General features: G+C 45.5%; 1 protein-coding gene across 1 annotated transcript in view; it reads left to right on the top strand.

Annotated features, from left to right (window-relative positions):
- Positions 1-18,074, top strand: part of ANKRD17 (ankyrin repeat domain 17) — a 291,925-nt gene that overhangs the window by 254,478 nt on the left and 19,373 nt on the right. Inside the window, 2 exon segments of the mRNA XM_033961546.1 lie at positions 5,428-5,577; positions 14,029-15,662. Of these exon segments, the coding sequence (XP_033817437.1) occupies positions 5,428-5,577; positions 14,029-15,662 (1,784 nt within the window).

Genomic DNA, 18,074 nt, shown 5'->3' with positions numbered 1-18,074 from the left:
CTTAGCAAATTCATCAATGTAATTTTCAGCTGCCTCATAATCAGCAGAAACTTTTTCACCACAGATTTTGACGTAGTTAACACCATGGTGCTTCTTAAATTTCTGTAGCCAATCTTCTGAATATTCACACTCGCCCTCAATGTTCAGTTTTTGATGGCATTTTTTTGGCTTGCTTCATTACCCTTAAACCAGTCAATAGCATGCATTCATGCCTTCTTTGCCGAACCTACTTAATCAGCATACAATCTAAATCTTCGGAGGGTTTTGTCCTGTGCAGTGTTTTTCTGGTTTTCATTAATTTTTGGTTTTCACTCACTGTAAAACATCAATAACTTATCTTTCTGTTTCTTTAAGTCATATATGGTTGTTGTTCCCACACCATATTCTTCAGACGTTGGACAGGCGCATTTTGATGAAGCTTCTTCAATACCTCAACTTTCTGTGCTATTGACAGAGATAAATTCTTCCTTTTCTGCTTTTCACTGCCACCCTGAGTGAAATCTGCAGCTTTTCTTTGCCACTTTGCAGCACTTTCCAGCCCTCTGACCTGAATTGCGCAGAGATAAGGAGGAAAGCATGTATCTGCATTGGTTTCAGCGTGTGTCACATTAGGGAAGTTGACTACTTCAGGTTCACCTTAAATTTCAGTTTTCAGAGCTTTTCGGTTTCCAGAATTTCAGATAAAGGTTCTTGTACCTGTACAAATTTGTTTTAAATTTGCCTGGTTGTATGATGTAATTTTGAACTTAATAAAAACATTATTTTCTAAAAAGAACAATATTTGTAGTGTTCTGCACTATATTCAGGCTACTAACACTTGGTTTCCAGTCAGCACTATAACAGAAATCCTGTGATTACTGAGAACTATATTGTATAATGGTCTGCCTACCAATTTTTTTTAGTACATTGTGAAATGGCCAGCTAGCTTCGGTTATTGAATTTATTCATATATTTAAAAAAAATCTTATATCCTGCCTATCTTCAATTCTATTCCTTAAAAAACCAAGGATCAATTCTAGGCAGCTTACAACTAAAAACAAACATAATCAAAAACATAAAACAATACAATAGATAAACCATCTACATAGAAACTCTCAAAACAGTTGCTCTGTCTACAAAAAAAAAATAATCAACAAAAATATTTGCTTACTCAGAAAAGCCTGAAGGAAACAAAGCCTTTGCTTTTTAAAAGTCAAAAAAGATGGCTCAGAGCATGAAGCATGCGGTAAGGTATTCCATAACACTGGGCCTGCTATCATAAATAGGACATCCCGATATTCCTCTAATCTGACTTGTTTGAAAGAGGGCACATAAAAAACCACTGAGTGCAGATCATAAAGCATTCAAAGGTTTGATGTTTCAAGATGGTAGGTATATACGCTTCCCCCTCCGTATTCGCAGTGGTTAGGGGCAGAGACGGCCTGTGAATATTAAAAAAACCGCGAATAATATTTGGGTTGGTTCTGCCCCTAACCACCACTTCCCCTGGCTATTTTAAGCCCTGAAAGCCCCTTCATAAGCCTTACTTGGTGGTCTAGTAGGTTTTCAGGCAGGAGCGATCTTCCCATGATCTTGATCCATGCAGATCACTCGCAGGAAATGGCTGCCTTGAGCTCCCATAGTTTCTTGAGCTATTTCCTGTGAGCGATCTGCATGGGGCAGGAGCGTGGGAAGATCACTCCTGCCCCGAAAACCCACTAGACTACCAGGTAAGGCTTAAGGGGGGGGGGCTTACAGGGCTTAAAATAGCTCAAAAAACATTTTTGTTTTAAAACCACGAATAATCGAATCCGTAGATACGGAAACTGCGAATACAGAGGGGGACATGTACTCAAAGGAGAATCTCTATGTAATGAATTAAATATTTGTCATGATCTTAAATCCAGCATATCTCTTTCATACTTAAGGTGACCATACATCCTGTTTTCAACGGGACCGTCCCATTATGGGATTGACCATCCCGTTGTCCCAACCCACCACTTCAGGATGCTGAAATGTCCCGTTTTCAGGGACAGCATCCCGAAGCTGTGCGTGGAGACAACGGACCGGTGATTGCTTTCCCTCCCTCCCTGCCGCGCTAAAGCCTTCCTCCCTCCTTCCCTCCCTACAGCACCGATCAAACCCCAGTCCACCGCAGCCAGGGCCGGATTAAAGAGTAGGCATGATCCTAGGGCCCAAAATGGTCAGGGGGGCTCGCCAAGTCTGGAATCACCCTCCCTCTTCTCAGGGCCGGCATTAGGGGATGACAAGGGGGCCCCACAATCCAGGCAGCTCATTTGGCTGCTATCAGCCTTGCCTTCGGCTGCACCGGTAATGCTAAACTGGATTGCAAAAACAAAGACAGAAGCCGCGGGACTTTTCCACTTGCCTACATCGCTCAAAGTTCTGCCGCTTTCGATCCGGCCCCCCTCTGAAGTGACTTCCTGTTTTTGAGGGGCAGGATCGAGAGCGGCAGAATTTAGAGCGATGCAGGCAAGTGGAAAAGTCCCACGACTTCTGTCTTTGTTTTTATCGTCCAGTTTAGCATTACCGGCGCAGCCGAAGGCAGGGATGATGGCAGCTAAGAATCGCCTCCAGTCTTGTAGCAGCACTGGAACACTTGCCTCTAAATTAAGCTGAGGGCTGATTCTCTGAGGGACTTCTATACCATCCCGGCCTATTAAGTTGGGGAAAAAAGGGGAGGTACTGGAATGGGAAGTGAGAAGATGGTGGGTTGGCTGGCTCAGGAAAGGGGAGAAAGCTGATAAATCAGATAAGGAAGGAAAAAAGGAACACAGGAAGATGCTGGACATGAAAGTAGTAGGGTGAAGGAAAAAAAACAGACATGACGTGAGTAGGAAGGCATGTGGGAGATGCTGGACATGGGATGGATGCAGTAAGAAGAAAAAGGAGGTTCTGGACATTGGAGTAATAGGTAGATAGGGGGCATGCTGACACAGAAGGAGGGGGAAGGAAAAGGGAGAGGAACGAGAGATGCCAAGTAATGGGAGGGAGGGAAAGGAAAGGAGATACCAGACCATAGAGGGGGAGGGATAGATGCCAGACCATGGGAAAGGAAGGAAGGAGGGAGGGAGGGAAAGGAAGGAGAGGAGATGCCAGATAATGGATAGGGAGGGAGAGTTGGAAGGAGAGGAGAAATATGCCAGGGCATGGGGGGAGAGACAGGAAACAAATGCCAGACCAGAGTGAGAGGAGGTGCCAGAGCATGGAGGGAGAGAGATGCCAGGGCATGGGGGAGGGAAGTGAAGGAGATAGAGACGCCAGACCATGGGGTGGAATGGGAAGGAAAGGAGAAGAGAGAGATCCAAGAGCATAGGGAGACAGAAAAATGGAGAGGGGGTGAAACTGAAATGAATCATGTACAAAGGAGACAGTTTATGGAAGGAGCATAGAAAGAGGGAAGATACCATATGGAAGAGAGAGAGGGCGGACACTGGATGGAAAGGGCAGGGAGGGAAGAGAATGGAAGGGGCGAGACAGAGGGTGAACAGTAGATGGAAGGGGTAGAGAGAGGGGGACAGACACTGAATGGAAGTGTGGAAGAGAGGAGGGACAGATGCTAAATAGAAGGTTGGGGGAGAGGAGGGACAAACACTGAATGGAAATGTGGGGGAGAGGAGGGACAGACACTGAATGGACATGTGGGGGAGAGGGGGGCAGACAATGGAAGTGGAGGGAGAGGGGAACAGACGCTGGAAGGAAGTGGAGAGGAGAAAGAAAAAAGGGCACATGCTGGATGAAGGGAAGAGGATAGAGTTAAATACTGAAAGGGGTGAGGGAAAGAGGTGGCAAGCTATAGGTAGACATAATGAAAGAGGGAAATTGAGGACTGAATACTAAGAAAGAATTTAGACAGAGGCAGAAAATAAATTGAGAAGGAAGAAAAGGAGGATGGGAACGGAGAGAGAGATGCCTGAGCAGGGGGGAAGGGGAGGAGACAGATAACAGACCTGGGAGGAGGAAAAGAGGAAGGAGACAGATACTAGATCTGAGGGGAGAAAAAGAGGAGAGAGATATGCTAAAATCTTCTGGGAGTGATGGAGGAAGGAAGGCAAGAAAGAGGCAGAGAAATGGTGGTGGTGGTGGGGGCGTTGTAAGCAGATTAGAAAGACTAGAGAGAGAAAGGCCTGGACCAAAGGGGAAAGACAGGAGGCAGATGCCGGGAGGTTCAGAAAGGGGGAGAGACCCTGGGGAAGAACAGGGAGATTTAAGATCATAACAGAGGAGGGGAGAGAGAGGGAGACCTGGAACAAAGGTACAAATGAGAACTGACACTGAATCTGGGGAGGTTAACAGAGGGACAAAAGAGAGAGACCTTGACCCAAAGGGGATGGGGGCTGGATTGTGAAAGAAATGTTGGATGCGAAAGAAAGATTGGAGGCACAGTCAGAAGGAAGTGCAACCAGAGACTCATATGAAATCACCAGACAACAAAGGTAGGAACAATGATTTTATTTTAAATTTAGTGATCAAAATGTGTCCGTTTTGAGAATTTATATCTGTTGTCTATATTTCGCACTATATTTGTCTATTTTTCTGTAGTTACTGAGGTGCCTTTGCATATTTTAAAGTAATCTGCCTTGACATCTTTGAAAAAAATCCAAAACTCGTAAATAATTAACATTTTCTCTGCATACAGTGTGCTTTGTGTTTTTTGTAAATTTTGTTTACCTTCATAAATTAATAAATTGTGTGTACATGAAAAATGAATGGAAGAAATTGGGGGCAGGGCTAGGGCAGGATTGGGGGGTGGGGCTAGGTATTAATAGATGTCCTATTTTGATGAAAAAAATAAATAGCCACGTTACTCATACTGGGCCTGCAGTATCCTTGGTTCTTGGGGTGGCAGCACAAACTACAAAAAGAAGCCAGGTGCAGGGCCATTGCCATGTGTACACTGCTGCTGATTTTGTTGGTCCCACCCCCTCTGATGTAATTTCCTGTTTCAAAGGGATGCGACTGACGCCAGTACCTGGCTTCTATATGTTTGAACTGCTGTCGCAGAACCACAGAAGTAACCGGCCTGATAAAGGAGTCAGCAAATCAGTGAGTGAGCCAGAGGGAGGGGGTGTGTTAAGGAAAAAAAAAGAGATACAGGGAGAGAGAAGGTGGTGGGGATAAAGTGACAGATTGGTGCTAGATAGTGAGGGGCAGGGGACAGAGACAGGTGGCGAGGGAAAAGAGAAATAGGAGTGGATGGGTGGCAGGAAGGAAAATGTAGCAGGCAAATCTTGGCCATAGGCTGCTTTGTAGAACAAAGCAGCCTTTAGTGGCATGCATTTGGGGGAGAGCAGAATCTTGTGTGGTATACTGAATGAGAAGCACTGATCCACATAATTGAAAGCAATTCCAAGGGAATGGAGATTATGACATTGGGATGAGTATTATGTGCTGAATGATTTTGATTGACTTGATTATTGTTCCTAGGTCAAAAAAGGTTTCCGTTCCATCAACAGTAATTTCCAGAGTAATTGGAAGAGGCGGCGGCAATATCAATGCTATTAGGGAATTTACAGGAGCACACATTGATATTGACAAACAGAAGGACAAGACAGGGGACAGAATAATAACAATAAGGTAACAATTGTACACTGCTGTTTGTGGGCGTAATGGCCTTTGATAGAAATAAATTGAGAAATATTGGTGGGATGGGTGCCACATAATGGTATACTGATAATATATCTACTTTTTTTTTTTTTTTTACATATTATCAGCAAAGTTCATCATCCAATGTAATCATAAATTTATTTGAATAAATTATTTGCATAAAATTACCTCTGCTGTTCCAGCATTCATACTTGAATAAGTTGTCTGAAGAGTGGCTAAAAATTGTTGCCCTCTGTATCACTGTTTTTTTTGCCCTCAGAATGACCCAACCCCAGTCTAGTTTAAATGTCTGTATGAGGGGTGATGAAAAGTTCTCAGTACAACCAACTTCCCAAGTTCCGAATGTTATTTTGCCACTACAGCTGAAAAGAATGTTTATTTTATTTTGCAAAGTGCCGATTTGCAGAATCGTAATGCTATGTTTTGGCATTGTTTCAGATCATTGATTGAACCATGTCAGCGCAAAGTGGAATTTTCAAGTGTGGAACTCTGTCATCATGACATTCCTATTCCTGCAGAAGAAAACTCCAAAGGAAATCCATGACTGTATGATACAGACATTGAGTGACAAATGCCCATCATACTCCACAGTGAAAAAGTGATGTGCAAACTTTCAGTGTGGAGATCTAGAGACCGAAGCTGCAGCAAGGACTGGAAAGCCACAAACGGTGTCAAATCCTGAAATTGTTGACCATATCCACGACATGATTTTGGCAGATCAGCGAAAACAATTCCTTTGACACCAGAAATATCCAGGGAATGTGTTGAGTACATTATCCACAAGCAGCTGGGTATACAGATGCTGTCAGTCAAGAGGGTGCCCAAACGTTTGAATGGCTGACGAGAAACGACATTGAGTGGACACTTCCAAGTTGATTTTGCAGCATTTTCAGCGAGCTGGTGCTGCCAGCGTTTTGGAACAACGAGTTACTGTTGATGAAAGATGGTTACATCACTATGATCTTGATACAAAACAACAGTCCATGCAATGGCAGCACTCGGATTCTCCAGAGCCAAGGAAATTCAAGACCCAAAAATCAGCAGAAAAAGGTCATAGCCACAGTGATTTGAGATCAGGAAGGAGTTGTAATGACTGGCCATCTTCCAAGGGGCCAAACAGTTAATGCAGAATAGTACTGTAACTTGCTGTGCCAATTAAGGGAAGCATTGAAAGAAAAAAGGAGAGGGAAGCTGGAGAAAGGCATTCTCTTTTTGCAAGACAATGTAACTGCTCTTGATCACTCTTTACCACCCTCCAACCCCCTCTTACGAGTCCAGCATCCATGTCCCCTTACCCCACTCACCTCCTCTCTCACTTGCACCCTGAATCCATTACCTATGGTCTGGCATCTCTCTCTCTCTCCAATCAAGCATATCTTCCTTCTCATCCTGCTTTCAGGCCTGGGTTTTCTTCTCATCTCCTTTCCCCTTTACTTACTGGTCCATCATCCATGTCCTTCCCCTCTCCCTTCAGGTTTAGCATCCATGTCCCCTCCTTTACCCCCTCCCATTTGCAGTCTAGGATTCATGTCCCCTCTTTCCCTCCCCCCATGGATCTCACAGCGGGGGGGGGGGGGGGGGTCAATCGAAGGGAGAGGCCAGATCTATACAGGGGAGGAGGAAGGGACAGAAATGGGGGCAGAATGGAAGGTTTGTGCAGAATTCTGCATGGATGGGGCATTTTGCGCCAATTCTGCCAGGAGTGCTATTACTTACAGATGTTCCCATCCAGACAATTCCTTGATGTTAATCCCCCATCTGAACAAAGTTAGGATTTTTAAAGTCTCAAAACTTCACTTTCAAATGAACCCTTTACACCTGTCTTAATATTAAATCACACCATGTGGTGATCACTGGATGCAAGATGATCTCCCACTATAACATTAGAAACACTTTCCCCATTTGTAAGCCCTTAGTCCAGTATGGCCCCATCCCTTGTGGGTTCCATTACTAACTGCTGGAACTGTTCTCCTTGTGGAAGGATCTCCTTATCCCAGGACAAGCAGGCAGGTATTCTCACTAGTGGGTGATGTCATCCGAAAGAGCCCAGATGCGGACGTCTCACAAGCATACTTGCTTGAAGAAACTTCAGAAGTTTCGAGATGCCCACACTGCGCATGCGCGAATACCTTCCCGCCCGATGGTCCGGGCGTGTCTCCTCAGTTCTTTTCTTTCCGTGGAGCTGAGAAGTTTGCTTCAACTCTCTGCGCTGAGTGAACCTGTGTTCTTGCTTTCTAGTACCGCGGTTTTGAGTTATTTTTCTCTTAATCGTGTGTTTTCTTCTTTCGTTTGTTATTTAAAAAAAATAAAATAAAATAAATTTTTCCGGGAATCTGACCGGGTCGGCCGTGTGGCTCAGGCCGCGCTCCTTCGATCTAGCGGCGGAGCTTTTTCGGCCTATGTCCCGGCCGATTACCGGTTTTAAAAAGTGCATCAAGTGCCAGCGCACGATTTCGCTGACGGACCCGCATCGACGCTGTCTGCAGTGTCTTGGTCCGGAACATATTCCAAAATCATGCCGGCCTTGTTCCACTCTAACAGCATGTGCTTGTTCCACTCTAACAGCGTCGCTGTTTCCTGTGGGAGTCGATGTTCAAGATGGAAGCTGCTAAGGAACCTTCCGCTTCAACTTCAACCAGTGCTTCGCCTGTTCCTCCGAAGTCGTCTTCTGCTCCTGCTGCATCGGGTCTCTTGAAGCCGGCCTCCTTCGTCCCAGCTTCGACCCCTGCCTCCTGCTCTGGTGCCTCCTTCGGTCTCCTCAGATCAGGTACCTCCTCCGACCATTCCCCCGGTGGTCATCAAAGTGCCGAAAGCTTCTAAGGCTAAGCACTCGAGCACTCGGGAACGCGAAGACCGTACAGGAGGTCCCACTTCGAGTGCGGCTCCCCCCTTGGCAGCTTCGCTGCGGTCCATCATGGAGGCTCAATTCCTCGATATCATGACCACCATGGGGCCAAAGTGGCTGGGCAGACAGTTCCTCCTCGGGGGGGGCGAGCCGCCCCCCTCCTCCTGCCGCTCGCTCTCGCTGCTGGGGGACGAGGAGTGGCGCTTAGCCACCAGTTCATCGAGGCGTGCGTCGTTTAGTGACATGCCACCTTTGGAACCCATCCCCCTTCAGAGCAAAGAAGTTTGGGAGGTGCCTTCCGGTGGTCGCAGCCCTGGGCATCGTCAGGAGGGATTCTTCCGCAGTCCCTTCCAAACCAAACCCTCCCTCGACCCGTGCAATGCGGCTCGGGAGGCAGCAGTCCATCCTCCTCTTCGCTCGACAGCCTCCAGCCCCATCTATTCCTTGGAGGCTTCTGGGGAACCATCGAGGCGTCGCCGATCCAGATCCCCTTCGAGACACAGGGAGGGTCATCGGTCCAGACATTCTTCGAGGCATTCCTCTAGACATTCTACAGTCTCGCCTCAGAAGAAGCTTCCTCGTGTGGGGTATTTGTCTTCGGATGTCTCCTCTCCTCCGGGCCTGAAATACGAGGAACCCTATGGCTCTTACTCGCCTTGCCGATCCCAGGCCTCCCTGGATCCGGAGGCGTCGATGTCTTCCAGTCCATCCCACAGACCTGTGTTGGCGGATCAGTTGTCCTTTTCCTCCTTTCTGAGGCAGATGGCGGATGATCTTGACATCACCTTGGACTCGGGATCTCGATACTCCAAGGAATACCTGGATACCATGCATCTGCCTCTTCCTCCGGCCGAGTCTCTTCGCCTGCCTCTCCACAAGCTCCTCGATCAGACCTTCATGCGATGTTTTGAAACACCGTATTCTATTCCTGACGTTCCTGGCAAACTGGATGCCAGGTACCGCACGGTGCACCATAAGGGGTTTGAGGGCTCCCAACTCTCCCATCAGTCATTGTTGGTCGAGTCCTCCCTCAAGCATTCTCATCCGTCCCAGGTGTATGCCTCGGTGCCGCCGGGCAGAGAGGGTTGGACCGTGGATAAGTTTGGACGACACATCTACCAGAACGCGATGATGGCTTCCCACATTCTCAATTATAACTTCCATTTTGCCACCTATTTGGAGTTCTTCCTGCCTGTGCTTCGGAAGTTTACACCTTACATCGAATCTCAAGCTCGTTTTGAATTCGAGGAGGTCGTTGCCTCGCTGTCCCAGCTGCGTCTTCAACTGATGCAATCCTCCTATGATGCCTTCGAGCCTACTCGACAATTGTTGCATACGAACATCAATCAATTGATATACTAAGAAATAGAATACCAGCGGACATGATCTGGAGCTCCTTCCACAATTTAGATTGGAATAACTACATCAAATTATACAACAAATACTCTAAATCATACTGTGTCCTGGACTCATGTCCCCCAGAGATTATGAAAGCAGCTCCACTAGACTTTAAATTATCCCTATTGAATTATCTAACCAATAACCTAAACAATGGAAAATTCCTTACCAATAATGGTCATATTATAATAACCCCAATCCCCAAAAATTGCAAAGAATCAGCAACATCAATAACCAACTATAGACCAGTAGCATCTATCCCATTTATGGTAAAAATCATAGAAGGATTGGTACACACCCAACTAATGGAATATCTCAACCAATTCTCTCTTTTACACGAAACTCAATCTGGTTTTAGGCCTCTGTTTAGCACTGAGACAGTAATTGCGGCCATTCTGGACAATTTGCGTTACTTGTTCAGCAAGGGCCTTAACGCCCTTATCAAGCAATTTGACATGAGTTCTGTCTTCGACTTGGTGGACCATGGAAAACTGTTACAATGCCTAGACGCAATGGGAATCAGAGGAGAGGTACTGAACTGGTTTTGAGGTTTCCTTACATCACGCACCTACCAAGTCCGTTTTAATCAAGATCTCTCTGACACATGGAGCAATCCATCTGGCGTGCCACAAGAATCATCACTATCCCCTTTGCTCTTCAATGTTTACATGTCCTCATTGGATGCACAACTGTCCCAGCTGGGGATAAAACTATTTAGCTACGCTGGCGACTTCACGATAATTATCCCATTCACCAACTCTGTCTCAGAAGTCACCCCCAAAGCAACAGAAGTACTAAATCGGATGGAGCAATGGATGACTGAATTCAGACTAAAACTAAACTCAGAGAAAACAAAAATTTTTATAGCATTGCCATACCCACTTGACACTAAAGTACCAATATGCATCAATAAACTTAGTTATCCCATTCAACCCACTATGAAGATATTAGGAGTAACACTGGACCAGAACCTGGCCATGAAAGACCAGGTAGACTCCTTGATCAGAAAAATCTTTTTCACCCTCTGGAAGCTTCGGTCCATCAGAGCTTACTTCGATGTCTCATCATTTTGAATTCTGGTACAATCCCTTATACTGAGTCAACTCGATTATTGTAACATCGCCTACTTGGCACTCTCCCAGAAGAATATGCGGTGACAACAACTAGTTCAAAATGCAGCGGTTAGACTACTTTGTAGACTGAAGAAGTTTGATCAAGTAAAATCTTCCTATCGACTTCTACACTGGCTGCCGATGGAGACACGTGTGAAATTCAAGTTTGGTTGTTTTTGCTTCAAGGTACTTTATGGTTTAGCTCCGAAATACAAAACAGACCTTTTCTCTATCACAACCAATAGACACAAACGAAGCTCACACCCAAACTTTCTTTCTCCACCGGTTAGAGGTTGTAAATTTAAAAGTCATCACCAACATCTTTTCGCACATCAAACAACATCATGGGGTAAAGACCTTGAACAATTGCTCGTGCTTACTACCTATGGGGAATTCAGGAAATGCCTAATTCTTAGGAAACTAACCTGTACAATCCTAGTCCTAAGCAAACGATCGCTAGAATTGTCAATCACTAAGTCTGTACTTTGTTTATTCCATTCAATATGTAACATTTCCAATCATTGTAAACCGCATAGAACTTCACAGTCCTGAGGTATATAAATTGTTATTATTATTATTATAAAATGGTTGGTCATCTATATTTGTAAGACGAATGTGCTTTTATTGATTTATTATATGTTATATACTTATGTCTTGCACTATTGACGTTTGGAAAATCAATAAAGAATTTAAAAAAAAAGGTTGGCACATTGTCCATAGCAGCAGCAGTTACAACACCCTTTTTTTTTTTTTCTGCCAGAGGTGAGCTGCTGCTGCTCCTTTTACTCCAGTGAGCTGCTCTTCTGGGGTTTCGGCAACCACCATAAACAAGAGACTAGTTTCATCCGTAACTGATACATTGCAGAAACAGAAACTTGCCCAAAAAATGCTGTTTTGTCAGTTTTGGCACCAGAACTGAAACCGAATTTAGGTTGGGTTCTAATGGAAGTACAGTCAAACCTCAGTTTGCGAGTAACGCGGTTTGCGAGAGTTTTGCAAGACGAGCAAAACACTCCTACAAACCTTAACTCGCAAAACGAGTGTTCACTCGCTAAATGAACTCTCAGCTATGGTGGCCCAGATGTGGATACCGGCCTATGGATGCCGCAGCATCTTCAGCGGGGTGGCTTCCATTCGTCAGGGTCCCCATGTGGCTGCCCTCCTGCATGCACAGGACCTCTCAACTCCCGAGCCAAGCCGGCCGCTGCCCCAACAATGCACCATGTACAAGCACGTATGACATCTTGCGTGATTGTATGTGGTGCGCACGTTGTCGGGGCAGCAGTCGGCTTGGCTCGGGAGTTGAAAGGTCCTGAGCATGTTTCTGCGAGATGGCGGACGACTTGAATCGGGAGGCGCTGGCGGACGGTAGAGGCATCGGTCGAAGCAGGAGGGCAGCCACACGGGGACCCCGACGGAAGGAAGCTACCCCGCTGTAGGGGCTGTGGCACCCGCAGGCAGGTACCCATCCCTGGGCCACCATAGCAAACTTTGATTGTAGAATGAATCTTCTGAGTTTGCATTATGGCCTATGGGGAACTTTGTTTTGATATACGAGTGCTTTGGTTTACGAGCATGCTTCTGGAACGAATTATGCTCGCAATCCAAGGTACCACTGTATTTAATTTCATATGCTTTTTTAAGGCATCAGTAAAGAGTATCATATTAAGAACTTGCAATTCTCATTAATGGGGTTCACAAACTATTTCTCATGCATGTAGGTAGATATCTCCCTCTCATATCTATAGATAGAAATCCCATTCTTTTCTAACCATGTTACCAGGATTAGGTGATAGGTTTTGGCTACATTCTTTATTACTGTATTTGCCGGCGTATAAGACGACTTTTTAGTACCTTAAAATCATCCCCAAAGTCGGGGGTCGTCTTATACGCTGGGTACAGTTTACATGCCCTTACTTGCGGGGCTGGATGTACTCAGTCGCGCGGCTCTTCTTCTCCCTACCTTCTCTGCTTGCAGCACAGAGCCGAACGGAAGTCTTCCCGACGTCAGCGCTGACGTCGGAGGGGAGGGAGGGCTTAAACAAAGCTTAAACAAAGCCCTCCCTCCCTCCGACGTCAGCGCTGACGTCGGGAAGACTTCAGTTCGGCTCTGTGCTGCAGGCATGGCAGGTAAGGAGAAGGAGAGTAGCCACGCGGTTCGAGTGGCTACCAAGAGAGAGGGGCGGCCGCCCCGCCCCGGTTGCAGCACAGCCGGCCAGGTTCCCTTACTTTTGTGGCACTTCCCCGACCGACTGATAACAGCCCGGGTCCGACAATCCTCCCTGCCCTGTAGCCGCGAATCTAAATACCTTCTTACAGCAGCTGTAAGAAGGTAATTTAGATTCGCGGTTAAGGGCAGGGAGGTTTGTCGGACCGGGGCTGTTGTCGGTCGGTCGGGGAAGTGCCACAAAAGTAAGGGAACCTGGCCGGCTGTGCTGCACCCGGGGCGGTAGAGAAGGTGTGCGGAAGAAGGGGTCGTCTTATACGGCGAGTATAACACAAAACTCTATTTTTTAACTGAAAGTTGGGGGGTCGTCTTATACGCCCAGTCGTCCTATACGCCGGCAAATACGGTAATACATTTTATTACATTGCAAATAAATAATAATAATTATTAACAAAAGCAATATCCTACAAATTGTTTAAATACACTTAAAGACATATCCAAAACCACTCTCAGGAGTTTACATCTGCTCACTATAGGTAAAAGTTGAGTGTAATAAAAGTATAAATTATCTCTGCACTTAAGGCTCCTTTTACAAAGGTGCGTTAGCGGTTTAACACGCGTAATAGCGCGCGCTAAACCGCCGGCCGCACTAGCTGCTACCGCCTCCTCTTGAGCAGGCGGTAGTTTTCCGGCTAGCACGGGGGTTAGTGCGTGATTAAAAGGTGCGCGCGTTAAACCCGCTAACGCGCCTTCGTTAAAAGGAGCCCTTAAGTCATGTTGGAATAACATAAAAGACTGATTAGATGAAAAGCAGAGCTTTATAGGAAAGAAAACACTGATCAGAAAAAGTGGCATTAATGTAAATTAATTTTGGATTTTTTTTCCATATCTTAATGTAGGGGTGGCACAGAATCAACACGACAAGCAACACAGCTGATCAATGCCTTGATCAAGGATCCAGATAAAGAAATTGATGAACTTATTCCAAAGAATCGCTTGAAAAGCTCCGCAGCAAATTCTAAGCTGGGAGTATCTGCATCTGCCACGCTTTCAGCCGTTAATAGCTCAATAATGGGGATCAAAGTTTCAGCAGTAGCCGCCTCATCCACTTACCAAACTGCCACAGCACTAGCTGTGCCTGCAATGACTTCAGCAGCTGCCCACAAAAGCATTAAGAATTCAGCGAATAACGCACGGCCTGGTTTTCCAGTGTCTCTTCCGTTAGCATACCCTCCTCCACAGTTTGCTCATGCTTTACTTGCTGCTCAGACTTTCCAGCAAATACGCCCACCTAAGTTGCCTATGACTCACTTTGGAGGTACCTTTCCCCCAGCTCAGTCTACCTGGGGTCCTTTTCCTGTCAGACCTCTGAGCCCTGCAAGAGCTGCAAACTCACCGAAACCTCATATGTTGCCTCGCCATACAAACCATAACAGCAGCAGTTCTCAGGTGAGCTTGAGGGTCACCTCATCCAGTCTGACAGCTGCAGCACGCCCTACAATCTCTACTGTGCCTGTTAGCTGTGGCAGCCTTGCTTCACCTTCAGTCAGAAGACAGCTTTTTGTTAAGGTGGTGAAAACGTCTAATGCCACTACAACCACTATTACAACTACAGCGAGCAACCATACTACGGCCCTGACAACCTCTACTTATCCTGTACCTACTGCCAAAGAACATTACCCAGCATCATCTCCTTCATCACCATCACCACCAGCCCTGCCAGAAAGAGTGTCAAGAAAGAGCCCTTCTGACACTTGTACAGCTTCTCCAAGTAGAGGTATGCCATCCTCTGATCCAGAAGTGGTTAGTTCACCTGCAACAGAAACGAGTAATTCAGCCAACAGTAAGGAATCGGGTACTGGTTCAGTTGGGAGTTCATCAGTGCATGTCACCCATCGGCAGACATCAGGATCGCAAGAGACGAGACCTGCTATTCTGCATTCTCAGGTTTCTCCCCCAGATCCACGAGTGGCTCCACCTCCTAATCTAGCATCCAATTGTTCTTCTGTAGCAGTAGTAACGGTTCCTTCTAATCCTCCAGTGAAGTGTCTTCTGTCTCAGCCTCCAGTGGCATCTCCACAGCCAACCACTAAAATGGAAACTTCTGCCATCAGGCCGCCAATTCATGGAAACACTCCTCATAAGAATCCAGCTTCTATCCAGAAGTCTGTGGCAGTCCTTAATATGAATCCTATCAAAAGGCCGCACAGTGTCCCATCATCTCTGCAGATTCCTCCCACTCTAAGTACGCAAAGTGCTTCTCAAAACTCAGCTCATCCAGGAAACAAGCCTGTGACTAGTAACTTTGGCTCTAGCTTGCCATTTGGGCCCTTCAGCACACTGTTTGAGAACAGTCCAGCTTCTGCTCACGCATTTTGGGGGGGATCTGTTGTCTCATCTCAGTCCCCATCAGATTCCATGTTGTCTGGACAGTCTTTATATCTGCCAAATTCTGATCCTATGCTTCCACCTGATACTTCCAAAGCCCCTGGTTTCAGGCCACCTTTGCAAAGGCCCACACCAAATCCCTCAGGTAAGTGGGATTTGCATTGCCTATTAAAAAAATTTGTGAAGAAAACCGTATTCTCTGAAGAAATCTACTTCAGAGAATACGGTTTTTGCATAATTCATTTATTTGGGTGGTAATTCTACAAGGACACCCTACAGAAATTTCAAAAAGTGCCCCTTTTATACCTTTATAAAGTAGGCTTCCAGAAATAGGCCCAGTAGAAAACTAATGCTCCCACATAAAGTTACACCTGTTCCGAGGGAGGAGCAACTATATGTGTATACTCTGAGTAGATACATCTTGTAACTCCCCACCAGCTCCACCCAAACACTGTCTCCTGAAAATGACCATGCTTGGAACACATGCTGTATCTGAACATAACTTGCTGTGAGTTAAATCCAAATAAAAGTACCTGCGCTCTCTTTGGCGCACACACATGTATTCACATATATACCCGTGTACTATGTACATATACCCATTTTCTATGTACAGGCAGAGCATGCTTTATAAAGTTGCTCCTGTTATGCTCAGTTTCTGAAGGTCCTTACATAGTACATGTGGAGCCCTTGACAGAGTGTTTAGGAACACTTATGGTTGATTTATATTTAAATGACACGTTATGGGTAATACAAATTATAATCTTCTAATGCTCTAATTGGAGCACTTGTTTGCAAGACAGCGTCTTAGAAGCCTACTGGTAATTTGCTTTGAAAATAAAGAATCTGTTGATTTCCTTCATCTCATAGAAATGATGTAAAAACTAAATAATGTAAAATAAATTAATAAAAGGAGCACACTGTATTCTCTAAAGACACAGATTTACCAGTCACAGATGTCGGTTGTGTGACTGTGCACTGTTAACTGATTTGGAAATTTACTCTGCTCTCTGGAAAAGGCAGAATTTTTGTGCATACGTACAATGGTTTCTTTGCTTTCTTCAAGGACAAGTAGCCCATAATAATCTTACAACTGGGTGGCGTCATCCGACAGAGCCTAGTGTTGACGCTGCCTAGTGTACTTTCTCTTTAAGAGGCCTTTGATAGTGTCCCACGGTGTATGCTTGGGTGCCTTCCTGCCCAACGTGTAAGTGCAGGACCAGCAGTTTTCATTTGTCCACAGAGCAGAGAGGGATATGTTTGTGTACATCAAACTTTTTACTTTTTTTCTGCTTCCTTTCCTGTGGTTATTTTGCTTCTTCATTATTTTTTGTTTAGCCCCACTAGTATCCCTAGTGTTTTTTACCCAGATAAGAGCCTTTCAAGCTGAAAAAAGGAAACATATGTTTGACCTCCAGCTAGGTTTCAATGACTTTTTTCAGGAGGTGAGTGATTTTTTTTCCTCTCATTAGTGAGCTGTTTGATTTAGCATTGTTCGTTTTGCCTCTTCATGTCCCAGAAGGTTCCCATGCTTCAAATTGCTGTTCACAGTGTAATAGGATCATAACTGAGACTGATCCCCATAATTAGTGTTTCCGATGTTTGGAGCTAGACCACGATGCTCTTCCTGTGTCCTCTGTGCATGCAAAAGAGGACACAAGGCTAGAGAAGTCCAGTGTGAAAATATTTTTGGTGCTAAGTCTAGACCAAGGGTAGGCAATTCAGGTCCTCGAGAGCTACAGGCAGGTCAGGTTTTCAGGATATCCACAATAAATATGCACAAGATAGATTTGCATCTCAAGAAGGCAGTGCATTCAAATCCATCTCATATATATTCATTGTGGATATCCTGAAAATCTGACCTGCCTGTGGCTCTCGAGGACCGGAATTGCCTACCCATGGTCTAGACCATCAGCATTGGAAGATCAGCCCCAATGGCTGCAGCAACATCTTCTGACACTGGGAGTGCACCAGCATCGAGGAGGTCTCTCCCTGCTTTGACTTCGGTTGCTATGAGACCAGTGTGCATCAGACCCAACACCAAAAGAGGTGTGAAGAGTCAATGCCGTCCTCATTGGTACTTCAGAACTCCAATGCTCAGTGCTAGTCCAAGCTTAAAAAGAACAAGCATTAGTCCTCAAAGTGTGGTACCAGGATCTCCAGAGTGTTATCATCGCCAGCACTAAAGAAGCGTCAGCGTCAAGAAGAGCGCTCCTCCCCAAACCCCCACCCCACTTATGGAGGTGCTGTTGTGTACCAAGTTTCAGGTTCCAACTTGGCATCGACCAGATTTTCAGGCTGTTATCACATTGGCCCTTGCATCGCCTTGCCTTTACCATACCATACAATTTCTTAAACTCCACAAATTTCAACAAGGATTCATTGTGGTTTGCAATAAGATTCCTATTCGTACATTGTAGTTACAGTAGGAGACCTAAACTATAAATGAATGAGGATCTGTAGAATTACAGAGAAAAGAAATATGTCTAACAATTTTCTGAATTTATAAAAGAGTTGTTGTAAACGTAATGGCAAGTTATTCCAAACATTGGGACCTTGA

Source organism: Geotrypetes seraphini, chromosome 1 (genome assembly GCF_902459505.1).
Source record: "Geotrypetes seraphini chromosome 1, aGeoSer1.1, whole genome shotgun sequence".
Lineage (NCBI taxonomy): Eukaryota > Metazoa > Chordata > Amphibia > Gymnophiona > Dermophiidae > Geotrypetes > Geotrypetes seraphini.
Note: the sequence above shows the minus strand (reverse complement) of the source record. Positions and strands in the feature narration are given on the sequence as shown.